The following is a 26,410-nucleotide window of genomic DNA, read 5'->3' on the forward strand; positions in this document are numbered from 1 at the left end:
TTTTCCTGAAATATTATGGAAATTGGTGAAAGTTAGACTTAGTCATTTTCATCAAAAATAGGGCTATATGGCTTGTATGGTTATCTCTTCATCTAAAATATTTTTTGCAGGATGTTTCTACACATATTGATGGTGTGCAAGGTCATAGGATCTTGATTTTCATGAAATATTACGGAACTGGGTGATAGTTAGACTTTATTATTTTGTCAGAAATATATCCCAAGCAACAAAGTTAGGGATTTGTTATGGGGAGTATTACCATTTTTCATGTGTCCAATAATACGTCCATCAGTCCTCTTTTTCTCATTGCAACTAGTGTGACACTACCAAACAGAATTTCATGACATTATGTGGCCAGCATACAATATGTAGATATGCATATATTTAGGAATTTCTGATCCCCAAATTGATCCTCAGACCATGAGGTCTCACTAACCACTTCCGGGTCGAATGGCCACCCCCTATGTGGTACCAAAAACACACTGAACCTAGACATATGTATTGTTAGTGCATTATTTGTGTATTATGATTGAAAGTAGTCAAAATAAAGCTGAGAATGTGTACTTTAAAATTATATATGTAATTAACTACATAAGTGTATGAATATTGTTTACATGTGTGAGTAATTTGCCTCCATGCTGTCAGCAGAAAAAGGCAAAAATGTGGATTTTCAGTATTATTTATTCAAGTAAATTTTGTGAAGAATTTCTACAATCATCATACCATTAGCATAATGATTTTGGAAGCCGTATTTTCCAAGCTTCGCAACAGTGTGCAACTTTAAGATGTCATTTGTCCTAGGAATTCACAGTGAAAATTACTTTTTTAACATGTAAAGTAATGGAAACGTTAGAAGTGGTTAGAGAGACCTGAGTAACACAAGTCTTGGAAGGATTTCTGAATCTACAAACCATGTTTCCATACAAAAATAAACATGTTACTAATTTGGCAAATCTAGCAAGCGAGGGTATCATTACTGTCTTACAGACACATTTGACTTACTAAAAAAATGACTTCTAACAAATGAGGCGGGGGCTCCTGTAATAAACAGGCCTTCTAGTTTTATGTTACACTGTAAAATGATATGATCAAAATTTGTTTTAATAAACTTAAGATATCTAATAGTAGCAACAAAATTGTTAAGTCAAACTTGAGATAAGTTCAACTTCAAATGTAACAAATTTAGAAGATAAAATGAAAAGATATTATTGTTACTGTATATATTTAATCCATTTATCATTGATTTGATCCTTTTTTATCAAACATTCTTAACTTGCAGACAGAAGAAATAAAACAAAAAATGGACAATCTTGGTGAGAGTAGCTTAAGGTCATTTACTATGGATACTCAAGATGGTAGTGTATACCAGTTTGAGGGAGAAGATTACAGAGAGAAGCATGGTAAAGGTGGAATGGGAATGTGGATTGAACCACCAAAACGTGAAAGAAAGGCTAATTATGCTGTTGATGCTTACTTTAGAGAAGCCTTGAGAGTCAGTGAACCTAAACAACCAAAGGTCAGTTTCCTTTTATTTAAGTAAAAGGATTTTGGATCTTTTTTGTTTTCTTTTATATGTTCTCTTAGAGGTATGATAAACATAACCATTTGTGACCACCACAATGTTTAGAGCTGTTATACTCATATTTATCTTTTTTTCTTCTTTATACATGTCAAGTTAAGTACATGTATGTAAATGTAACTGCTGAAGTCGAATACAGATGTTAAATTTGATATAAAAAATACTATCCCAGTTTTTTACAATTAAAACAAATCTGAGTTGATAGACAATATTTGTTTTATATATATATTTATATACACATATATATATTTCAGGCTCCACGACCTCCAAAACAGCCTAATGTTCAAGACTTTCAGTTTTTCCCACCAAGACTTTTTGAACTTTTAGACCAGGAAATTTATTATTTCAGAAAGTCAATAGGATACCGGGTAAGTGAGTAATAGATCTGTTGAAAAGTTGGCACTAAGTGCCTCTTGGTTGTCATAGTTCATAATGAGTCCATTAAATATTGATGCAATGCAGTCAGAGTATTCAGTTTCTATCTTTAATCAATGTTTATGGATTAGTTATTAACTGCTAACAAGGGCTATTTTATTAAGAAGAAAAAATAACTACCATCCAAAAGTTAGTACATGGACTACTAAAGAATGATGTTTGTATAGACATAATTGATGGCAGTAATATAAAATCTTTACACTATCAGGGGATGATGAGTAAGTACTGAACAAGGGAAGATAGAACTCTCTACATATCAATGAATACGACTTCAAACCTTGCTTGATACAAACTTTTATTTTACATTTTACATACGTGTACATGTACCGTATATACTCTCGCATAAGTCAATCTGCATATAAGTCGGAACCCTCTTCTCAGACCAAAAACTCTGGAATCTAGCCTTGACCCGCTTACAAGTCGGACTGAACTTGGAGTGAATTTTTACAGGTACAACAATCAGTGAAATTGTAAGGAATGGTACAAGTTTTTGTGGAAAATGTGAAGAATGATCATGTGTTTGATGTTTTTTTTGGTTTTTTTTTGGTGCTCCAGGGTGTATGTTGTCTCCGGTCAACATAAACGTGTAGGTTTTTTTTTAATCAAATTGCTCATATTTGGAATGATTTAACTAAGGTACGTCGCTTAGTCATGTTTCATGCCATCTTTTTGGTATTCGGATATATTCAACAACCATGTGACATGCAAGTGAAAATAACCAACACAAGAAGCTATACTGGAAATACAAATTTTATTAAAGATAGTTTAGTTGTAAGGCATAATAAAAAAAAAAACTGCAAACATTCATTTATTTCATCACTTTATAAGCATACACAACAATAACAAATATGACATATAGATCGACTTTTACAATACATAAGTACGGTGCCAATCTGACTGCTAAAGGTAGGTGTCATTTTCATGTCAATGCCTTGATTCTTCCACTTGCTCCGACTAGAATTTTTAACCCACGGCCAAGATCTCGCTTATAAGTCGGAACCCCTCTTAGCAACTCCAAATTTACTCCCAAAAATCTGACTTTTACGTGAGTATATACGGTATATGTTTGATGTCGGGGATGTAATGATAGTAATATTGTCAATATATTCAAAAGTAATGTTATTATGTTCATAACTATCATTATAGTCAGTTTGAATTACATGTAACATGAACATTGATCACGAGCATATTCTTCTGTATATTCTGCGCATTCATGTGAACCGCACACTCCTTCTTGGCATGAGAGATTGAAGAAAAAGTTAGATTCCTTGTAAAATGTGCACTGGAAAGTGGAAAAATCACCAGCATAAGTCCACATTGAGATGAAAGGATTCCACTAAATTCCCCTGAAATGTGGATCCTTTCATCATTAATCTTATAAATAAAAGTATTCTGTTTTATAATTCCCTGCAATTGCAAGCCATTTATTGATTGAAATACAGCAATGTATTAGATCCTTTCAACAAGTCAACTGAAATGTTTACACTTCCTGTCAGGGTAGGAAAGTCACGCAAATTCTAGCCAGTCCTGAATACAATTTTTCAATAAATTTACTGTATGGCTATATAAATTTTTGCTAAAATTGGCCAGTCCTGCCAAAAATAGCCAGTCACGGGCTATTATTTCTAACTCTGTAACTTTTCGTGTTTTAATCAGGTGTTTCAATAAAACAGTGGAATCAAGTCTGACTGTTATAAAAAAGATGCTTTAATTTGCCTCGCTTGTGTATTGGTATTTGACATCTGGAAACAGTTCATCAAGTGGATTAAATGATTGGTGACATTGAATATTTTTGCACCTTTGAAATTGATCTTTTGTTATTTGATATTTAAATGACAATGGACCCAAGGACAGGTTGGCACTCCAATTGTTATGTATTTGACACTCCATTGCACACAGATGAAAAGTTGGGATGGCATGTTATGAGAGAGAGAAAAAAAAAAGCTAATCATGGTTTTTTTTTTTGGTACCAGCTATGAAATGCAAGAAAACAGCTAATAAAACAACTATTAAATAGCAGTTAAATTTTATTTGTTTATTTCAAATAAAACTGTTCTCAAAAATACAAAATGGCTCAATGTTCTTTTGATGACAACTTTGATTCTTATTCCTGAAATGTCCCCAGAAAAAAATCTGGAAACTCATCATTTTGTTTTATACCATGCATCTCTCTCCTGGAACAAAGAAAAAGTTGAAAAAATGTGTGTGGAATACGCGGAAGAATATGGTACTTGCATATATGTAAAAATATTATTTAGGATAAAACAACAGAAAAATGTCGAAAGTTGACACATAAACTTTGTTATGTTGCAGAGAAATCTTTCAAGTAAATATATTTTTTTAAGTAGTTTGTTGTTTTTAGGTTCCAAAGAATCCTGACCTTGGATCTGATGCTGAGAGAGTGAGGAAGGAAGAACAATCTAAGATAGACAATTCTGATACATTGTCAGAGGAGGAGTTAGCTGAGAAAGAGGATTTATTACAACAGGTTTAACATTATAAAGTTAAATTATTCTAAGAATACTGTAAAGCACACAGTATTACAAGAATTGTGTGTAATAAAATTTAATTATAGCCTTGCTAAATTTTTTCCTTGGAGTGTATAAAAAATTTTTAGACTTAAAAAACCTTTGAGCTTTCATTTGAGCATTTCACATGATTCAATAGACCGCTTGAAAATATTGAATGTTCCATGCTTATTATTCTTACAAATAATCAACTTTCAGTAGCGCCATAATGTCTGGATGAACTTTTCAACAGCTATGTGTTGAGCTGAGTCCTGGAATTCATTTTGCTTTTCTGCTTTATAGGGATTTACAAACTGGAGTAAACGAGATTTTAACCAGTTTATAAAGGCCAATGAGAAGTATGGTAGAGATGATTTAGACAGTATATCAAGGGATGTAGAGGGAAAATCTCCAGATGAGGTAAAAACTTTTTTTTTTCTTTTGATTATTCTTCACTTATGTAATTGGAGCATAAAAGTCTTAGAAAGAGCCAAAATTAACAATAGTGCAGTCCACAATATGAAACCTTTCATTTTCTTTTTTCTGTTTTTGTTTTTGTTTTTTTTTCTTTGTTATCTTATCTGCATGCCAACTAAATGTAACCATGTTGTTGTTTACGACAGTTGACCATCCTCAATAATGGTAATTTCAATAATTGTGAAAGCTTTCCCAGATTTTAGATTGTATGAAGTTTTGCATAGCCTTTGATGATAACAGAAGAAATTTGGAATAGGTTATTTAAAATTATTTTTCTGCCCTATCTTAAAGACCTGAGAAACCTTTCAAGCATCTTTAATTATTTTGGAAGTATTGGAAGGTTTCTATATAATTTATCACAATATTGGGTCACACATCAGTTTTTTGGTAAAAGTTAAATGAGTTGTCTCCTCCAGACCTTGAAATGAAGTGAAAGAAAAAGTAAAAGCTGGTATAGTTTAGATAAATTATGCTAAAATTAACAGTTTCTTTAATGACAAAGTCATGCGTGTTAAAAAGAGCAAGTCTTTCATAAAATATCCAAATTTAACAAAACCTATCAAGTCATCTTTTAAATTTAAAAGTGTTTTTTCATAAAACAAGAATGTGTCCAGGAGGGCAGAATGCTCATTTTAGTTAGGGGTACCACCAAAACATTGAAATTAAGATGAAATACATATTTCTTATGAGATAAATTCAAATTTACTCCCCCCCACCAATACATTAATAAATCAAGCTGCCCCCCAGAGATATTTTTATGGAATAGCCCTTACTTGTTTGAGTCATTTAAGGTAATAATTGTATATTTTTTTATATTCTAAAAGTTTTTTCAATAAAATAAGAAAATTAATTGAAATAAAAATGTTGTGGTATAAAAAGAAATGGGTGAAAACAATTGAAAATAATCTGAATGATGCATTTGAAGATCTCTGTTAATTTAAGTAGCATGTGATGGAAGTCATGTCATCCTGAGAATTTTTTCATATTGTATACTGTTGTAGGTGATGGAGTATGCCCGTGTGTTTTGGGAACGTTGTAATGAATTACAAGATATAGAGAAAATAATGGCCCAAATAGAAAGAGGAGAAGCTAAAATACAGAGGCGTATTAGTATAAAACGGGCTTTAGATAGTAAGGTAAGACTTCTAAGAATAGGATTAACACAACACTTAGTTTTGACAGAACCGTTAACAGTAATCAAACAGAAATTGATTCAAAATTATATCTTAATGAAAATACCACTTGTTTTTATAAAACCTGCAGGTATAGGGCACCATTTCATTAGTACATTATTAACAGACTCATTTTTATTTCTATGTAGCTTGCTAGGTATAGGGCTTCATTCCATCAGTACATTTTTTACTGACTCAGTTTTATGTCTATGTTGCTTGCCAGGTACAGGGCACCATTCCATCAGTACATTTTTTACTGACTCAGTTTTAATTCTATGTAGCTTGCCAGGTACAGGGCACCATTCCATCAGTACATTTTTTACTGACTCAGTTTTATTTCTCTGTAGTTTGCCAGGTACAGGGCACCATTCCATCAGTACATTTTTACTGACTCAGTATTATTTCTGTAGCTTGCCAGGTATAGGGCACCATTCCATCAGTTAAGGATTCAGTATGGTACTAATAAAGGAAAGAATTACACAGAGGAAGAAGACCGATTCCTTATATGTATGTTACACAAACTAGGATTTGATAAAGAGAATGTGTATGATGAACTACGGACAGCAGTAAGACAAGCTCCACAATTTAGATTTGACTGGTTTATAAAGTCCCGAACAGCTATGGTAAATAAAATCATTTTCATCTTTTGCTAGTACAGTTTAACTTCACTCGCTCAAACTTGGATGGCTCGAACACCCAGGATTTCTCAAACACAATTCAAAGTACCAAAATTGTTCCCTATATAATCAATATAAATAACCTTGGATTTCTCAAAATGACTAGTCGGTCCTTTCGGTAATAAATCTTAGAGAATAACCCTCACTAACTCAAACTCGTCAGCCATTTTGTCAGCGTGGGTAATAAAAGGTGTGAAAAACTGAAACCCTATCATTAATCAGTGTCATTTTAGTTAATTACATGTAAAATTTAAGTCATCACCAGTGATTGGGATTAAAATTTTGCCAATGGGACTATAGCCCCCTTACCCTTCAATTAAATGGGACATTTTCAATTTCAATGGGCCATTCTAAAAAAAAAAAAAACCATGGGACAAAATATGGAATAGCAGCTAAGGCTGGCTAGATGCAGATATTGAAGACCAAATGTAGCATAAACAACTTCAATTTACATTGCAGATCAAATGTTTGTTAAGAGTTAACAATTAACGTGTCATTAATTGTCACATCAAATCACTTTTCTTTTCTGTTATTTGAGTTTTTATACTAATGTATTGTCTAGTGCTTTATCATAGTCCACAGATCCCTCATCAGTTAGACCCTAACTTGGCTATTAAAGTAGTATCACAAATTATAGGAAAGAGTCTATTTTTTTTAATTTTTTTTTTGGGTGCTTCAGGACCAGATAATTTGACTCCTCCATTATTAATATTTTCAATAGCCATTATAGGGGATTTAGAAGCTGCTCTGGCTTCCTAAATTCTGTCACCAAAAAAATTGCCAGCTGCCATTATTTGTCACCAACTTTCAGAAATTAGAGCCAAGGGTGCCAAAATATGATAGTATTAAGTCTACTGATGAATCATCTTGGTGAATCATCAGAATAACTTCTCAATTCATGACATACATGGGTGTACCAAGATTCACTCTTGATGCAAGTATAATGCAGGTTTTTAGCTCTAGTCTGTCACTTTCATATGCATAAAATAATAAAGTATTACTCCAGAAACAGGTATTTTATTTCTATCAAGGACTTTATTTAACAATTCTCATATAGTCTTTGATTTTGTAACATGTTCATCATTGTCCTTTATGGTCTAATTTACCGTACAATATAATTTGATTTTTTTTTTTTTTTAACAAACTTGATTCTTTTTTTCAAGTGATAAAATTTCTAGCAAACTACATTTTGTACCATGTATAATTATTTTGATATCTGAGTAGTATTTCCTTAAATAGAATTTGGGAATCCCCATTCTATTTGTTTACCAACTTCTCCCGCCAAAAAGTCACATGGCAAAAGTGTAAACAAATGTTATCCATTTTCTTTTATCAATTCTTTCATTTGGAAGTGTTTAGACACTTCCTGATTGAATAATCATTGTTAATTGGATTTAATTTATTCTGTTATTAGGTAAGTGTGTTTCTGAATGTATCACATGGCTGTGAAGCTTGTATGTAGCCACGTAATTGACGTACATAATTGTGTTTCCCTTTGACCAGATGATGAGAGTTTTGATTTGCTCAATAATATATTTACATTTGATTGACACCTCCCATGAGGATATTGCCAGTCACGGTCGCCTGTTCTAATTACCTTCAATTGACTTCAGTTGTAAATTGGTCATGGTCAATTAACTCTGACCAGGTGTCAACACAATTGTTTAATTAGAGAGAATATCCTGTCAATTTTAATATACAAAACCTAGGCGCCAAGAAAATCGCCAACTGGTTATTTTTGTTGCAAGATAAAATAAAAAATTGCAAATTTCGACATTGGCGAAGCCCAGGACGACCCCTGTTTCCAGCTGCCAAGTTAGTTTCTACAACAATTGCAGTTTGATTCTGGTTGCCATCATTAATATTTTTAGGCTTTGAAAAAGATAATTTCTTCTGTTTTGGGTTTTCTTCTTTTTTGGATCTAGCTTAAAAATGTCTTTGCCAGTCCACGCTTTTCTGATATTATCGAATTATTTTTATTCTTTAAAACAATGTTTATTGTTCTTTCAAACACGTAATATAAGTGATCAAGAATATGTAATCTAAAAAAAAATCAACAAAGCACTGTTTCATTCCCCGGTCTTCAAATCCCTTCGAAAATGTGGCGATCAAAACATCTGCCTGCAGCTAATAAAAATATTGTTAAAAGACACATTCATGCCTATTTTACTCTCACAAGTAGTGGACAACACTCCACCATCAATGATGGAAACTTAATGAGCCCACACATGACACGACACATAAGTCACTCAATGCACCATTCTAAGAGGAAACGTGACTATGGGGCGGAGTAATCCCAATCACTGCATCACTATTTAGGTAGTTTTGATCTTAATATAGTACTGATTGATTTTCGAGAATGTTCTGAATGGGCATGGTGAAAGCATCAAAGAAAATCAGATGAAAACAAATTATTGACTTGAGAACTCCCACTCTGAACGTTTTTTAAAGCAAACACAACATTTTTAATGTCCACAGTCGACGTAATCTCCAGAAATTAAATGAAAAAGATGCATGAACTAACAAAACTAACAAAACTTAGTAGGAAATAAGCAATTTCTAATGGACTGTCAACGAAAAAAATACTTTTCAGTTGTCCCTATAAGTTCGAGCTACTGAGGTTTGACTGTAATTGCAAATGGATTATAGTTTTTCAGAAGCACAGACTATGAAGAAAACAACTGTGATGTAAATTTCCATAAAAAATCCAGTTCATAACTGCTTTAAATCTGAAAATGTGTACACTAGAATAAGATATTTTTTTCTTCCAACAATTCTTAATCACATTTATCTTTACACTCATAACTTTTTGTAAGACATTGTTCAATCTAGAAATTTTTCACAGGGGGTCATCATGGCCCAACAACTTGGCAGAGAGGGCCACGTCTTGAAATATGGGGTCAATAAAAAATAACACCAATCCACAATATAATAACCTATATCAGAAAAGGGGTCTAAGAAATAGATTATTTGCAGTCACAGATGATTTAAGTGGTGATGATAAGTAACCAAATAACAAACTGAAATTTGAAGAAAAATTGATGTTATGAAACTGATACATCCAGCAGTTAAATTTTCTTGCACAAAGATTGGATGATAATTGTCTTCCTGCTGCAACTTTTTTTACTTGGCAATTGAAAGCCATCAAAGTTTAAATTTGCACATGGCTGTCACTGTATCTATTAATGGTCTGTGACTTAAATATATATTCCTATTTGATAGTCACCTACCATTGATGAAAACAAATGCCAGTGACAAAAACTTGTGGATATTAACAAATGACAAATTTCCAACACTGTTCAGATTTCAAATTCAGGTATACTGTCAATACGTCCTTTAGGTTTTTTTTTAATATATGTGGGGTTCACTTGTTTCTCTGTCATGGTTCCATAATATTAAGAACTATGCACAAAGACTTTTTATGACTTTAAAGCAAGGAAAACAGAAAATGACATGTCATCAAGTGCGATGCTGACTAAGACTTAGGGTTTTTCTAAATTCAGATGCATCATGGAACCGATTTCCGGGATTCATAAAAGACAATCTCGAAAGATGAAAATCCAGTGTGTCCGATTTGGCCTGGGTTACTATTTCCATTGTGCCAGAAAGTGCCATACCACAAAAAATGGCTGGCATTGGTTTTGGGGCTATGACTTCAACTGCTTATAATTTAAGGGCCAAAAAGGGATGGATAATTAGGAGGAACCTACTTTGTATCCTCCTTAACCAAATGATGGACATTATAAAAAATTAGGAGAATGATGAATAGATTATACCATTGTTCTCTTGCTGCTTTGAATTTTATTCTTAAATAAATTTTGCATTTCCTGTAGTTGAACTTCTACTTTGCCTTTGATTCCATTGTGAGAAACCTGCTCTGCATATGGCAAAAAATTGTCAGATGCTTCTTTACATCTTCTTTTGAATAATGTTTGGGTTTATAATAGAATTAAACAACACTTCTTGAAGGTTAAAGTAGACACATGTGTCATTGAAGTGTAAAAGTTATCCTTTTAGGTGTTTTCTTATTGTGAGCTTGTTCACAATATTTCTAGTTTGTGGAGGTCCATTCAAGCCAGAAGTAATAACTAAGACCTTTAGTATTTTAAGTGTTCATTGCTTGATATAAATTCTTTGTTTCAGGAGCTACAAAGAAGGTGTAATACACTTATAACATTGATAGAAAGAGAAAATATGGAACTTGAAGAGAAAGAAAAGGCTGAAAGAAAGAAGAAAGGACCGAAGTCTGGCACACCAAAGGTTTGATACTATTTCGAGTACAAGATTTTTCCGGTGGTTACCAACAGTTTTATCTGGTCAAATAAAAAAATCTGCAATTCTTGAGATTGACTGAATGTGTCATGTCTTTTGAATTTGAAACTTTGACCTTTAGGCCTATTATTTGTATGTTTTTTTAGTTCACCTGGCCTAAAAGGCATCACTTGGGGTCTACTGTCCGTCAATAACTTTTCTTTAAAATTTTTTCTGCAACCAATCAGTGGGTTATTATCAAACTTGGTCACCAGCATCCTTAAAGTATCTATTTTAAAAATTATATCAATATATAGGTCAGTTGTAAAACATGGCCAGGGTTGCTACTTTTAGAGCATGAGGGTCAAGTCACCAATTTCTACATACATGTATATCTCATAAACGATAAGAGAAATTGGAAAATAAATATGATCTTTTTCTTCAGCTTTAAGAGCTCTACAAAAGTCAAAGTTGTCCTGTGACCCCATATTAGAGTTATTGGCCTGGAAAGCTGAAAAATGATTTTTAACATTCGATGAAATGATTGAGTCGGCTAAAGAATTCTTTTTTTTTTTTTTGGGGGGGGGGGGGGGGGTCCGAGTTGTCAGATGACCCCTTATTAGTGTTATTGCCCTTGAAATGGGGAAAAGTTAACAAGGCGAGCAATTTGGGCTCTGGATTTTTTTTCATCCATCTGTCCAGATGTTAGGTTTCATTATCTGTTTGATGTTCTCATTTCACTTAATTACTCATAGACATTGGAAAACAAGGAAACTTTGGTGAAATGTTTCTTTCAGTTGAGCTCATTTACCATTTCTATAGGTTACGATTTATATTTTGGAGTTATGGGACTTAATTCATAAAAAAAAAATCAGGGGATTTTCACATTTTCAGACTATTACTCGAAAACACTGATAAATTATCTTGAAAAACTTTGAATACTAGTAAGTGTTATTTCTACATAATTTTATAATATCCTGATTTTAACATTTTAACGTTATGAGACTCATTTTTATACAAATATTCTAATCTGCTTCCAACAGTTTACATGATACTTTGATTAATTGTAAGCTTAATCACAATTTTCATAAATTTGTGGATTTATATTTTTGATTCATTGGACTTAACTAATACAAAATCTGGGTCATCAAAGGATGTTTTGATAATAATACTGAACTCAATGCTTTGTAAATAACAAATGCATTTGAATGGTAGGTTAGGACCTTTTCTTGTGAAACCATGAAATCACATGACGAAACTTACATATCCTATTAACAAATACAAAAATAATTGAATTGTACAAGTTTTTATTGTTCATTTCAGAGTGGAAAGAGAAAGGCTGATACATCATTAGAGAGAAGTAAACAAAAGAAAAAGAAATGAAATATGTGTGAATCTATCCATGTGATGTTTCTTAAAGGGAAATATGAAAAGTTTTGAGATCAAAGTCTATCTGATCTTTTAGTGAGAGACAAATCAAGAAAACTATATAGTATTATGGAGATGTTTTATAAACTATATTATTTCTGAATGTTTTGTTGTTAACCATTCTGTCGTCAAATATGAAATGCAATCAATTTGTAAGGAGCTCATACTGATAGTTTTTTCTCAGTTGTAATGCATGTTGTTGAAATGGCATTATGAAAAGCAAAAACTCTGTATTTCCTTTTAAATGAAGTTTTAAGTTTTAACATTCTTTCCAAGACCATACTTTGAATGACTTATTAAAACTTAAGTATTGTAATATGTCTCTAGCTTTTATTACAATTTTAGGAATTTTGTGAAATACAGAAAAGTTCAGGTCAGTGATAGAATGATAGAGTATTTAGATCTGAGTGCAATGGTATATTGTTAAAATTCACATATTGACTATTAAAATTTATCTTATTGTCATGTGTAAATAAATCATATCATAAATATACATGTTTTTTTAGTTTTACTGTTTATTTATTGACATATTAAGCTAAACTACTGTTTGTCTGTCTGACCTCAATAAAGCCTGCCTTGACCTATTTTGACATTTTGTGGGTGCTAATTTAATCTCTTGAAGAAGCTCCAAATTCTTTTCATTTGATTTTGTGTTTTAGAGATTCGAGTGGAAATCAAAAGAAAATATTCCAAGGATAAAGACTACACAGTGAAAATGGACAAACACAACAAAGAAAATTAAATCAGTAACCCAGACTCTACTAGACACTGGGTGCTTGGACCTAGTTCACCGGTAGGGTGTGTCATCAAAATAAATCTGCAACTCAGACTACTAAATGCTGGGTGCTTGGACCTTGTCCACCGGTAGGGTGTGTCATCAAAGTAAATCAGTAACCCAGGCTCTAGGGCTTGGATCTTGTTCACAGGTAGGGTATGTCCTCTGTTTTCCTAGAAATAATTGCTGAGATGGAACAGTGATCTGCTTTTGAGTTCAGTTACTTGTGTTGCATTTTATCACGATAATGCGATAATAAACTATCCACAATGGTATTTTAAAATAATATGATGTAGGTGAACCTGTGAGGTTAAATATATAGATGCATTTTAAACACTTTTTTTTCCCCCTCTCATTGCTTTTTCTGTACAGCTTGATGGTTCTTGTCACTTCTTGATGCTTTTGAAAATTATTGTTGCTAATTAGTGGGACTGATATGATGTAAATTCATACTTTCGACTTTCAGGCTAAAGCCAGAAAGGCCTACTCTTATTGCATGTTGGAAACGAAAAAAGTATCTGAATTTAAATTATTATTGAAGACCATATAATGAGTGTCGTTTAATGACAAAGATATCAAAATACCGAACTCTGTAAGCTCCTAAAGAAATGACGTCCTGTAAGCCTGAAATCAGGCTCTCAGTGCTTCCAAGCTATGACTTTAATTCGCATTAAACACCCTTTGTCTTCTATAAATTGATTGTTTTGGTTGGTGCACTATTACTGCTCTAAGTAAAAAGTTTTCTCTTACTAGCTATAAAAATCTAAATAAGACCTGATGTTTCAGGTAAATTCAATTTCAATGCTTCCTTTTAATGTTTTATAGTTGAAAAGTTAGCACATTTCCCTTTTTAGCTCACCTCACTAAAGGCCATGTGAGCTGTTGCCATCATTTGGGATCTATTGTCGTCATTGACAATTTTTCAAAACTCTTTTCCTCTGACACTGCTGGACCAATTGGAACCAAACTTGGTATGAATGTCCTTAGGGTATCCTACATAGATTTGATATGGGGATTTTTTTATCCGTCAAAAACAGGACTGTCGTTACTAAAAGAACAGGTTTCAGACAGTAGTTTTTCGCATATATCTCAAAAACCGTTAGGTTCAGCCAAATTCTGATAAAGTATTCAGCATAACGAGGTCTATCTGCATTAATTTTTTTGTTTAAATCTGTTAAGTCACGTTGAAGTTATTGCTCTTTTTTGACGTTTTTTGCTATTTTTACAGTTATTTCTTTCAAAAATCTGTTTCTCTGACACTACCAGACCTATTGGAACCAAATTTGGTATGAATGTTCCTTAGAGTATTTTTCATAGAACTGAAGTAGGGATTTTTGATCCGTGGAAAAACATGGCTGCTGTTACAAAACATAGAACAAAGGGGTCAGTCAGAGGTTTCTTTTTCATACATCTCCAAAACAATTAGGTTTAGCCAAATTCTTTCAACTGCTGAAATGATCCTTATACGTTATCTCCATGTATCACAGTTGTCAGGCAACTCCGTGTAAGAGATATTTCCCTTGAAATGTAAGCAATAGGTTCCCAGGAGCCTGTATCGCTCACCTGGTTAAATTTTGTCTTTCAAGGGCAATATATTTAACAAGGAGTTGTCCAACAATTTTGACTCGAGAAGACTTTGGTAGGACTTATCATAAAGATCATTTCAGCAATTGAAAGATTCTATGTATTATAGTTTTGAAGATATTGGCCGAAAACTAAAACAACATCAGTTTTCATCTTTCAAGGGCAATAACTCTTACAAGGAGTCGCCTAATAACTTTGATCCCTGAAGACCTTTGAAGGCCTTATTATTAGGATCATTTTCATGGTGCAGATGGATACACCATAACGATCCACGAGTTCATGATGACGACCATAAAACTTCTGTAGTGATTACTTCAATCTTGTAGCAACATAACCCTGTTCCAGAAGCCTATTTGTTAGAGTTCTAGCGCGATACAAAAAGTGCGTATTTCGGCAAGCTATGGCATAACGTATGAGTTGTGATATGAACACTCCATACGCAGGTGCAGAAGGGTTGTTGCCGCAGATGAAAGGAAAGTTGACAATTTTGAATGAAAATTCTTCACGCTTGTCGTAAAGATTGGTCAATAGTTCTCCTTTACCATCGATTTCCAAGTATAGGTCAAGATATGAGGCTGACTTCACAGTGTCTGTAGTATCCTTTATCTCAAGTTCTTTTGGGTAGATGCAATGTATCAAATCCCCGAAATTAGGATTGTTTAAAGATAATACGTCGTTTATATAGCGGAAACTGAGATTAAAGGATCTAGCCAAACGATATTCTTTCTTTCGGATCAGATCAGCTATAAAGTCAGGCTCATAAGAGTGAAGAAATAGGTCAGCAAGTAAAGGAGCACAATTTGTTCCCATTGGAATGCCGACCATTTGTTGAAAAACACGTCCACCACACTGGACAAATATGTTGTCGATTAAAAATTCCAGCATTTCGTACAAACACCTTCTTCTGTATATTTGGAAGATGATTTGGAATTATTTCTTTCAAAGTACGAGGAATCTCTACCAAGAACTATATATTTGTATCTAGGTGTACCATCTTTTTTGGAAAAACAACGATGTATAATGTTTTTAAGTCGGGATTTTAACTGAGTATGGGGAATAGAAGTATACAGTGTTGAAAAATCATAGGTTTTAATGCTATTATATTCAGATAATAGTCTTGAACTGATTGTCTCCAAAAACTTTCGAATTTTTCAGGATCCACATTGAATTAATACCACTACGGGAGTAACAAGTGTTGTGGTAGGACTACAGACCCTCTTTGACAGTCGTGAGTATAGAAGTTAAAAGTTTTGAAAGAGGGCTGGTTGTACATTTTGCAGATCCAGCTATGAAACGTTGTTCGGATGGATTCTTGTGGAGTTTAGGAATCCAGTACATAGATGGTAAATCACAATTATCGTCCTTGGTAGAGAGACTAAAAGAGGATAGCACAGATTTATGGTTTCCCACGCTGGTCATATGTTAATCATTTTTTACCACGGCTGTGGTCTTTAGAGCTTTGAAGCACGTCATATTAGAATCATGAATATATCAACTAAATGTATCAACCATTGATTTTATAGGCCATACCGGATATACGTACCTAAAGGCCTATTGCTGTTGAGCCAACTTAAAACGAGAGTAGTTGGCACTCTACCAATACATCTTCACAAAGGTTAAGAATGTTTTGATTGTCAAATTATCAATGTACTTTCTTCCTCACTTATTTGTAAATAAAACCAGTTTCTTCATTTATATATATATTTTTTAATTTATAAAAATATATACTATTTTACTTTATTAATTACAAATACCTCACGAAAATGTGTAAATGCTTGAATACTTGGTGATTGGTAATTTAAGGTAAAAAAAGAAAAAAAAACTCTATATGAAATATCGCTATTACATTACATCTTTGTGTATTTTATGCTGACTTCATTCTGATAGAATAAAATAATCGTACTTTGAAACCTTCAATGTTCAGAAATTTGTCCCATTTGTTGACTAATTCAAACTTGGCTGTATGTTATTGCTATTCTTTTTTTAACATAATTGTCAATGTCGGAGTATTGGTAGCTGTTCATCCGTTACCTTCTGGTATACAAATGAAGTATCCCTAGATAACGGAACCATAAGTAGATTTCAGATCATAGATAACTGTGTTTGATTTGTCATAAGTTACGAGAAACCGGTTTTTAGTTTCATTGAACGCAATAACTTTTGGAGCGACCAGTACTGGAATTATTTTTCTGCGTTGACTTCCATCAGTCCCTGATATTTCCCATACGTTATTCGAATTCTTCCCAGTTACGTATATATTTCCTTCGAAGTCAGTCGCGATTCCCTCTATGGTTTCTAGATGTGGATCCTGGATGGCAAATTGTTCGTTGCCGGTGATATCAATGCTAAGTAAAGAACTATTATATGAATAGTAAATGTTGTTTTGGTAATGGGCAACGTACCCAGCAGGAGAAGATTGAACGTGAATAGTATTCAAAACCGCCCCCATCAGGTTAACCACTTTAATGCTTTCTATACACCGGACTATCAGGTTCTTTGAATCGTAGTCTATGCCGTAACATTTTTCGCCGACGTGAATATTTTTGATTATTTTCATTTTTATCAAATCAATAAGGTCTACCGATTCTGAATCAGGAAACGTAATGGCAACTACATTGGCGTTTACTGTAGTGATGTCAAACGGTTTTTCTTTAAATATTAGTACGTCCTCACATTCAGCACTTAATGTAAACACGTACAGTTTACGTTCATTGTTGTCAATAAGGAGTAGTTTACCTTGACAATTGAAAACCCCGCCAGTTATCAACGTGTTACCGCTTTGGACGTTAAAGTCGTTTCTTGCAGTAGCTTCGTATAAGACTGTTTTGTTTTCAGGTTTCGAAGTTTCTGCTTGACTGTTCTTAACCGGGGTCAGCCTTTTAGGGGGAAGAGGTCTGGCTTTCGTAGAAGCCTCTTGTTCAGTTTTATCGACAGTACCTGTTACATCTTTATCAGGATCTGTCGTGTTATGATCTGGAAGTGTACTAGTAGTTGGTTTTACTTGCAATCGTTTACGCAATTCTCCTAGAAATAATGGATTCATTCCAGCTGCTTTAGATTTAGGGATATTAGGTTCCTCAGATTCACCTGAATCAATTAAAGGTTTTACCTCTGGAATTTTCTGAGGATTACGCAATGCACCAAGAAACGAAGGGTTTCGTAAAGGCATGACGCTTTTTTCTGCCTGTTTTGATTCATTACTACTCTGAGATGGTTTGTTAATTTCTTTTTCTAATGCACAGTCGTCGTCAAATAGAGGTCCTTTACGTTCGATCGTAATATCCTTCTTTGCTTTTGCGTTGGTTATTGACTTTAATTCGCCCAGAAAGTTTGCATTGAACCGTGAGGGTTGATCTTCAATAACCGGTTTGATATTTAGTTCTGTGGCTTCCTTTTGTGTGAAGTATTCTTCCTCCACGTCAAATATTTCAAACTCCTGAACTGATTCTTTGAATGGGTTGTCTTGTTCGTTGTGTACTTTGAGTTCTGGTCTCGTGACAATTGCTTCTGTCGGGTTTGATTCTTCCATGGAGGGTACAAGAAGTTTCACCTCGATCAGCTCAGGAATTTCATTTGTATTGTTTTCAACATAAGATTCTTTGTTTTCTTGTGTTGTGTCTTTCCTGTATAGTAACTGAAAACACGTCTCGTAAACATTTCCTTCCTTTGGTTCCGATTTTTCATAATCTTGATAAATTACATCAAAGTTTTGTTCGTATGGACTAGCTTTTTGTGTGCTTTTAGGGGTAATAGCATGTGCTGCCTTTTTGATGGGGTTTTCGTAAGGTGTCCCCATGTAAATTGGTTCATTCATAGGATCATTGTTAAAGATTGAATCTTTTGTTGCTACATCAAGATCAAATTTTCCTTGTTTTCGATTGAACCGGAACATACCCTTCGCTTTTTCGAAAAAGCCTTTGTGTGGGGTCTTCCCCTTTTCAAATTCCTTTTTCTGGTTAGAAAGCGTTTCGGCTGCTTTAATTTGTGACTGTGGCGAATAAATCTGAAAAGGGGTGCTTAATATTTCTGAGCCGTTGTTAACGTTGGTATTATCATCAGTAATATGTTTGTCTGCGTCAGTGGGTACATCTAGAGTTGTATCTTTTTTCTCATCATCCTGTTTGATCACGACAGCCATAGGCATGTATGACGGATCTAAGAAAGGGCTATCGTAATCAATATGGTCATAATCTTCATCGTCATCCTTTGGGTTTGCAGCCTGTAAACTATTTCTCCGTTTCTGTGACTCAATTCCCTTATTAATTTCACTGGCTATATAGTTATATTCCATTGCTGTTTGAGTATTTCCTTTGGCTGATGAAGAAATGTCCGGGTTTGAGAAATAGAAGCTCTTAGTGTTTGATAAAATGGTTTTCTTGCCCCTATTTTCATTTTTCCTTAGATAATTATTAATGAGGGCATTTAACTTTTCCTTTTCTGGATCTAATGATGGTTTACGGGTTTTCTTTCTTTCTGACTGTTTGCGTTTATTCTGTATTTCTGCTGGTTCTTTATTTACAATGCGTTTGTCCACTTTTGCATAACTTGTGTTGTTTTCAAAGACTTCATCGTCTGCGAAACTGTATATGTGCTCTCGACGTTTTCTCTCTAAGTCTTCTTCGTTTACCTTTGTTATATGTTTGTCGATGAAGATTTTTAGTTTCCGTTCTATTACAGCAATATTATCGATTTCGTTAGTTAGAGTGTCATTATTCTTGTGGTTATAAGATTCTCTGTCATTTCTGTTTTTCTTTGAGGAGTCTGAGTTAAAAGTGTCTTCATTCTGTTGTGTATTTCTTGTATACATATCAATCGAATTCTCTACTGACTCCTTATCCGCCCTGCTCTTCTTATTATAGCTCGTTTTTGTATCACGAAATGTCTTTTTTCTATCCTCCGGCAGTGGTGGTCGTCTCTCGTCTAACACCAAATAAGGTACCTGCAGTGTTAAATCATCATCACCATCACTGTCTTGAACAATTTTACCAAATGATGGTGTCAGTGTTGTAAATTGTTGAATGTAATGGTTGAATTCTATCTGAATGGGCTCGTCAGTTCTGTTTTGCCACCTCTTTTCTATTATTTCCATCAGCGTACGCAATTGTTTCATGCTTGCCAGAAGATGAACCGATGTACCATTTTTGATCAATTTTTGAAGGTACAACTTTGCGAAATGGATCGGTGATTTGTCTTTGTTCTGTCCTGCAGTTTCCATGAAACGTGTTACACCCTCGCGCAGTTTTTTCTCAACTTTGTCCAAATGCTCGTCTATTTCTGATCGCATTTTCGTTATTTTTTCGTTCAAAGACATGTACTTGACGACATCAAAATGACGCGTATCTTCCTTTTCCGCCAATTTATTAAGTTCTTGGAGAAGCTCCGATGGTTCTTGTGCATTTTGAGTCTCTCGAACCCACTGGTCGATGGGTACAATATCGCTACATAATCTATGTGTGTTAACAACGCAACGTACACAGCAAGGTTCGTCATGTGTATAGCAGTACGTCTCAAGCCTTTCCTCGGGGTGTTTTTCACAGAGCTCGTATGCCTTCGCAATTATCTCAGGATGTTCCTTCAAATCACCCACACTATGTAATCTGTGTGATGCAAGGTGCTTAACCTGAAATTATCAACAAAAATAGTATGTGTGTGCATTAAGTTGGCATTAATTTGGAAAATATACAAGTATTTACGGAAGCGTATAAGTACCTTAATTGAGTTTCTTATTAACTTTGCTTTAATTGCACGAATGAGCTTAATGGGTATTCGTATTGTATGCGAACTAACCGTTACAAGTTTATTGATCTTTCTTTGCGTAACGGCTACCTTGAGAATAGCTTAATAATGTCTCTTCTGTGGATCAGATCAACTAAAGTCAGTCTCAAAAGAGTGAAGGAATAGGTCAGCAATTAGGGGAGCACAATTTGTTCCCATTGGAATACCGACCGTTTGTTGAAAAAAAAAAACGCGTCCACCACACTGGACAAATAAGTTGTCGATTAAAAATTCCAGCATTTTGAAGACATCTTCTTCGGTATATTTGGAAAATGATTTGGATTTTTTTTACTAAGTATGGGGAATCTCTACCTAGAACTACATATTTGTATCTAGGTGTACCGTCTTTTTTTTTGGAGTAAGAACGATGTATAATGTTTTGAAAAGACTTGCCAGGGCCGTATCTTTTTATCTTTTGACATAGGCTTATATTTATATTTATTTGATATTTTGTTTGTCAGTATATCAACTTTAGGCAGAACCAGAGTTGGTTATAAAGCTCTGGTTGATATTTTAACTAATATTTTTTTAAACATTTGTATGCCTGTATCCGAAAAAATGTTATTGAATTAGTACATTTACCTATTGCAAAAAAATGATCTTTAATCACAACGCCTTTTTACTTGGAAAGGCAATAAAAGACAAAAAATAAAATGCTTAAAATTAGACTCCTTATATAATGCAGGCTTAGAATAAAATTGTTAAATTAACACACCAAATTGGCTTAAAAAGCAATTAATTGTCAAAATTGGGCATTATTTACTAAAATAAGACTGTATTTGAAAAAAATGTGTATTAAAAATGAAGTCATTTAATTTACTCACTAATTTTGGCTTAAATAAACAAAAAATCATTATAGTTATTGGCGTTATTTGCTGATAACGCAATACTGTGGATTAAATAACACATTAATTGTACAAGTCAGGCAAACTTAATAAGAAACACGAGGCACTTATACGCTTCTGTACAAATAAAATACAAGCATGTGGAGCAAATGAAATTATTAATATTTCAAAAATTGGCGCAAACGCATAACGCCCGTAAAATAACACCCAGTATTTATGACACCTTATTGTTTATTTAGGCAAAGTTGTCGTGTTGATTGGTAATTTTCTTTGAAATATGCATTGAATTAGACAGTTTAATTTTTTAAAATAATGCATGTTTTGAATAAAGTGGTCTAATTAACACGTCAGTTTTGCATAGATTACTTGTTAATCATACATATAAGACAAAGCAGATCACAATTAATATCAAACTGAATGCCTTAACAGAAAATATGTAATATTTTTGCTTATATTTCCCAGTCATTCGGCTGCAACGAGAGAGATGATATTTCGTATCTTAATTATTACACATTTTGTATAAATTCATTTGATATATTGTTGTATTATTATAAACGTTGAACGCAATAAAGTTATTACAACAATTTTATTAACAGAGCATGCGCGATTTTAATTAACTGGTTATTATTGTCTTTTTTGGGGTTAATTTAAGAATAACTTTTATTTTCAAATGTTTAAAATCGTGATTTGCAATGCAGTAGAAACGGACGAACTTTAATATAGATATGATATATACATAATGCATATATAAAAAAAAGAACAAAAACACAAAAAAAAACATTGCCCAATTGCCTTTAAAACTAAAACTAATTTATTGTCAATTTACAAACCTTCTTGTGAAAGTTCGCGCAGTTTTTACAAAGAACTTCACTACATTCTTGACACCAGTGCGAAGCAGGGACAACGACCCCATCACCGTCAAAGCATGGCTGACAAAAGCTACCATCGTCGCCACTGTCAGTGAGCTTTGCTCTTTCAACAAGACTAGATATGAAATTGTTCCTTGGAAAATGGTCTATCAAATCTTTTACATTTTCATTCTTGTGAAACGTTGTGAAAATGTTACATACGTTACATGTAACTCCAGTGTCATTTGGATTCACAGTTTTAAAAATCCACGATTGCAAGCACTTTTCACAAAATGAATGCAAACAACTTAGATATCTTGGTTCTTCTAACAACTTTCCGCATATTCCACAGTGCAGAAAATTATAGTCATCTGCGTCGTCCATTGTCGACAAATAATAAAGACAAATACCAACTTAATAGGATATTGTAGAAGATTTATAGTATTTAAGTAGAGTAAAGCTTGCTAGCATCCTTGAATTAACACGAGATTATAATAGTATGTAGATATCCTGCTGTAAGGGATCTTTTAACTACAAATTTAAGACAAAATAGTACACATCCTAAAAAACAAATTGACCGCGTCAATATTACTTGCCCCAATGTTTTGTTTTATGCAGTTCTATGACATTGTGTTTCTTAATAATCTAATCGCACTGACATGATTTTGTATGTGCAAAAATGGTCAAATATGCATATATGACTACGGGTGATAAAAGTTCCACGGGTGGTTTCATTGTCATTCTTCATGTTTTTCTATCAATCTAAAGGAAAAAAGCGAATAAGTTTCGCTCTGCTTAAAACATAGAACTAAACATGTTCATTAAAGTGAAAAATAATTCAAACCACTCCTACATGAACGAGAGCGATTTATAACAATTTCATAATAAAACAGTAAATTTGTAGGGAAAATTTCGTCTACAGAGAAAAAGAGAAAAAAATTATCTAAGGAAAAGTTAGATAAACAGATCAGTGGAGGATCCAGGGGGAGGGGATGTTAATTTCGTGCAAAAAAATGAGCAAAATAAATTTCCTCCAATCCGTTATGTCATGTTTTTTTTTCTCTAGAACTTATTGTACTCATAAGGGTTAAATATATATAAAAAAGAAAAGAGAGTCACACAATAAATTATCAGCGTATCGAGAGTGCACTGCTGTAAAACGGCTGAGTTTGTTATAGGGTATAGTTGAACGTTGTACCCTGGCAAAAGGTATGAGTTGTGATATGAAAACTTCGTACGTAGGTGCTGAAGGGATGAAATGAAATGAAAGTATTTTGAAAACATCTTCAGTATATTTGGGAGATGATTTGGAATCGTTTTTTCACATAGTAAGAGGAATCTACATATTTGTATCTAGGTGTACAGTCTTTTTTGGAGTAAGAACAATGTATAATGTTTTTGAGTTGGGATTTTAAATGAGTATGGAGAATAGAAGTATAAAGAATTGAAAAATCATAGGTTTTCATGGTATTGTATTATTGATAACAATCTTAAATTGATGGTTTCTAAAAGATTTTTTGAATTTTTCAGGATCCACATTGAATTAATACCACTACGGGAATAATCAATAAAAAGTCAAGTCCAGGGTAGGCGAAAGAGGAAAGGAAAACTATGATACGTTGAACAAATCAGTTTTCATGGTGCAGATGGACACAAAGTAACGATCCACGAGTTCACGATGACGACTAAACTATCTGTAGTTAATGACTTCAATCTTGTAGCAACATACCCCTGTTCCAGATGTATTGTATTCTACGTCTACCTCTGATAATAACACTGAATGTAATACGTTTTGCAGACAAAAAATCATGTTGTTTTGGCTTTGTCGGCTGGTACTACACAACATATTTGTCGAGTTGACAATGTTTTTACTACACCGTTGTCTTTAAAAACTGATATAGCATTGACACTCATTGACCTACCTAAAACTTTCATATGCTTCAAAACTAAAGACCTCACAGCCTTTGTCATGTCTGACAGTGTATCAATATCTTCTTTTTCTCGTTTTATCCATTTTCTTGCGTAGTCCTCCACGACATCTATAAACACTGTAAAGTTACAATTCCAATTCATGGAGCGTGGTTCAAGATACTTGGGACCTTTAGAAAGGACATTACGAAGATATTTGTTTTCGATAATGTTTAAATCTCCCGTCATGACGTGACCGGAAGGACCATATTTGAATGGAGAGTTTTTACAAGAACAGTCAGGCTGTTTAGCCTTGAAGTCCTCAATCTGGAGGTCTTGCAATAGCATTTTATAATAAAAAATTTTGGTTGCAATAGGTGAAGTATATGAAAATGAAATAATCGGGTAATCGGGGAATTTTGTTCGTGATGTTTGCGTGATGGAGGATGTAAGCCAAATTAATTGCATCTATACCTTTTATCAAACGATAGTGGAAAAAATGACCCTTTTTCTTCATATTGACCTTCAACACAAACTGGTTTAAATGTGGATACGGGGCGTCGAATGGAACTCTTGTGGTTTTGTACTCAAAATTCATTTTGTACAGACGAAAGTGAATTTTGTTTAACAAAAATGAATTCTGAATAACAAAATTTATAACATAGTACAAATTTTTAATTTGGTGTCACAAAAGTCTATTTTGTATGCAAATTAGTTGACAGAATCATTTGGATATGCAAATGAATTATCTCATCACGATTTTGTAAGAAGGTTTCTCATTGGATAAAGTAACCGGGGGTCTCGCAGACGCAGGTTTCCGATTACTTAGAGTAACGCAAGATTTTTATATTGCATTTTACAATAAAACTGTTTTGAAATCACTAAAATTGCTATTATACGTTTTCTATGTGATTTATTTGATAAAAAGGGTTTTAAAATACTCGAATTTTCTACTTCAGATTTATTGGGATTTTCCCCTGGTGAACGTGATCATTTCCTGACATCTTTCAACTCATCTATAAAATGCTTTTGCCCGACCTGTTAATCGCAACCAAATTTGTTAAAATTTGACAAAATAATTTGTATTAATGTATTTGTCCTAAATTTTGCTGGAAAAAAGAAATGAATCGTCAGATTAGCCAAGAAAATCATATTAGAAATATGTTGTGCGGTTTAATTTGTTAATCTGTCAAAGCCGGCGAAAGATTATTTTGTTCCAGTATTCCTCACGATGTTTTGCCAGATACAGATAGATCCCTTATTTCATTCCAATTCCATTGATGTATGACACAAGAAATTTGGTTGAGAGGAACAGGTCGGGCGAGATGAAAAACCGACAAAGCACGTGTCTAACTTTCGTTTCCCCTTTGTCTACAAAGAGTAATCAAGGGGACCAAGGTTATAGCGGTAATCAAAAGAATGTAATCCAGGGACAAAGACCAGACATGGAAAACAGACATACATAACAAAGAACATAAAGTAACTAAAATCATACATACAAAGTAACAAAAGCAAATGAGAAACTCGGACTCAACTAAAAACTGGGAGCATGGACCAGGTGCACCGGTAGGGCAAGCGTCCTCTGCTTTTCTATGGAAACTATGACACGTTGAACATATCACTTCATGGCGCAGATGGATACACCATAACGATCCACAAGTTCATGATGACGACTATAAAACTTTTGTAGTAATGACTTCAATCTTGTAGCAACATAACCCTGTTCCAGAAGCCTTTTTTGTTAAAATTCTAGCGAGATACAAGAAGTCTGCGTAGTTTCAGCAAGCTCTTGCATACCGTATGAGTTATGATATGAACACTCCATACGCAGGTGCTGAAGGGATGTTGCCACAGATGAAGGGAAAGTTGACAGTTCTGATTCTGAATCATTTCTTACAAAGTATAAGGAATCTCTACCAGGAACTATATATTTAAAGATAGATGAACCATCTTTTTTGGAAAAACAACAATGTCTAATGTTTTTAGTCAGGATTTTAACTGAGTATGGGGAATAGAAGTATACAGTGTTGAAAAATCATAGGATTTAGTGCTATTATCTTCTTAATTTAATATTATAAACAGATTTAAAAGTTTTGGGTTCTGGGACTATTCGGGGAACGTGAGGGGACTTTGTGACTTGCTTGTAAGC

The 26,410-nt window shown here is 33.6% G+C and overlaps 2 protein-coding genes across 5 annotated transcripts in view; one reads left to right on the forward strand and one right to left on the reverse strand.

Moving 5' to 3' along the window:
• Positions 1 to 13,019, forward strand: part of LOC148605545 (SWI/SNF-related matrix-associated actin-dependent regulator of chromatin subfamily A member 5-like) — a 37,629-nt gene extending 24,610 nt beyond the window's left edge. For all 4 annotated transcript variants that reach the window (XM_088547815.1, XM_088547817.1, XM_088547814.1 and 1 more), the window contains 8 exons: positions 1,280 to 1,516; positions 1,834 to 1,947; positions 4,377 to 4,502; positions 4,825 to 4,941; positions 6,000 to 6,134; positions 6,581 to 6,793; positions 10,991 to 11,107; positions 12,422 to 13,019. In XM_088547815.1, the coding sequence (XP_088403941.1) occupies positions 1,280 to 1,516; positions 1,834 to 1,947; positions 4,377 to 4,502; positions 4,825 to 4,941; positions 6,000 to 6,134; positions 6,581 to 6,793; positions 10,991 to 11,107; positions 12,422 to 12,481 (1,119 nt within the window). In that variant the 3' untranslated portion in view covers positions 12,482 to 13,019. The remainder of the gene's footprint in view (positions 1 to 1,279; positions 1,517 to 1,833; positions 1,948 to 4,376; positions 4,503 to 4,824; positions 4,942 to 5,999; positions 6,135 to 6,580; positions 6,794 to 10,990; positions 11,108 to 12,421) is intronic.
• Positions 13,020 to 16,941: 3,922 nt separating this feature from the next.
• LOC148605547 (uncharacterized) lies at positions 16,942 to 22,737 on the reverse strand. The gene is made up of 2 exons (XM_088547595.1): positions 22,336 to 22,737; positions 16,942 to 20,505 (listed from the first exon to the last, which is right to left on the reverse strand). Exons 1-2 carry the CDS (start codon positions 22,735 to 22,737, stop codon positions 16,942 to 16,944), a joined length of 3,966 nt encoding a protein of 1,321 aa, XP_088403721.1.
• Between the last annotated feature and the right edge of the window lie 3,673 nt (positions 22,738 to 26,410).

Source organism: Perna viridis, chromosome 10 (assembly GCF_037379345.1).
Source record: "Perna viridis isolate PV_CMFRI_1.1 ecotype Kerala chromosome 10, ASM3737934v1, whole genome shotgun sequence".
Taxonomy (NCBI): domain Eukaryota; kingdom Metazoa; phylum Mollusca; class Bivalvia; order Mytilida; family Mytilidae; genus Perna; species Perna viridis.

What these genes read in the sequence shown, in the direction of transcription:
- LOC148605547 (XM_088547595.1), bottom strand. Translation starts at nt 22,737, where the DNA reads ATGGACGACGCAGATGACTATAATTTTCTGCACTGTGGAATATGCGGA. An exon ending in GCGCGAACTTTCACAAGAAG is followed by an intron (nt 20,506 to 22,335) that starts GTTTGTAAATTG and finishes TGATAATTTCAG; the next exon opens with GTTAAGCACCTTGCATCACA.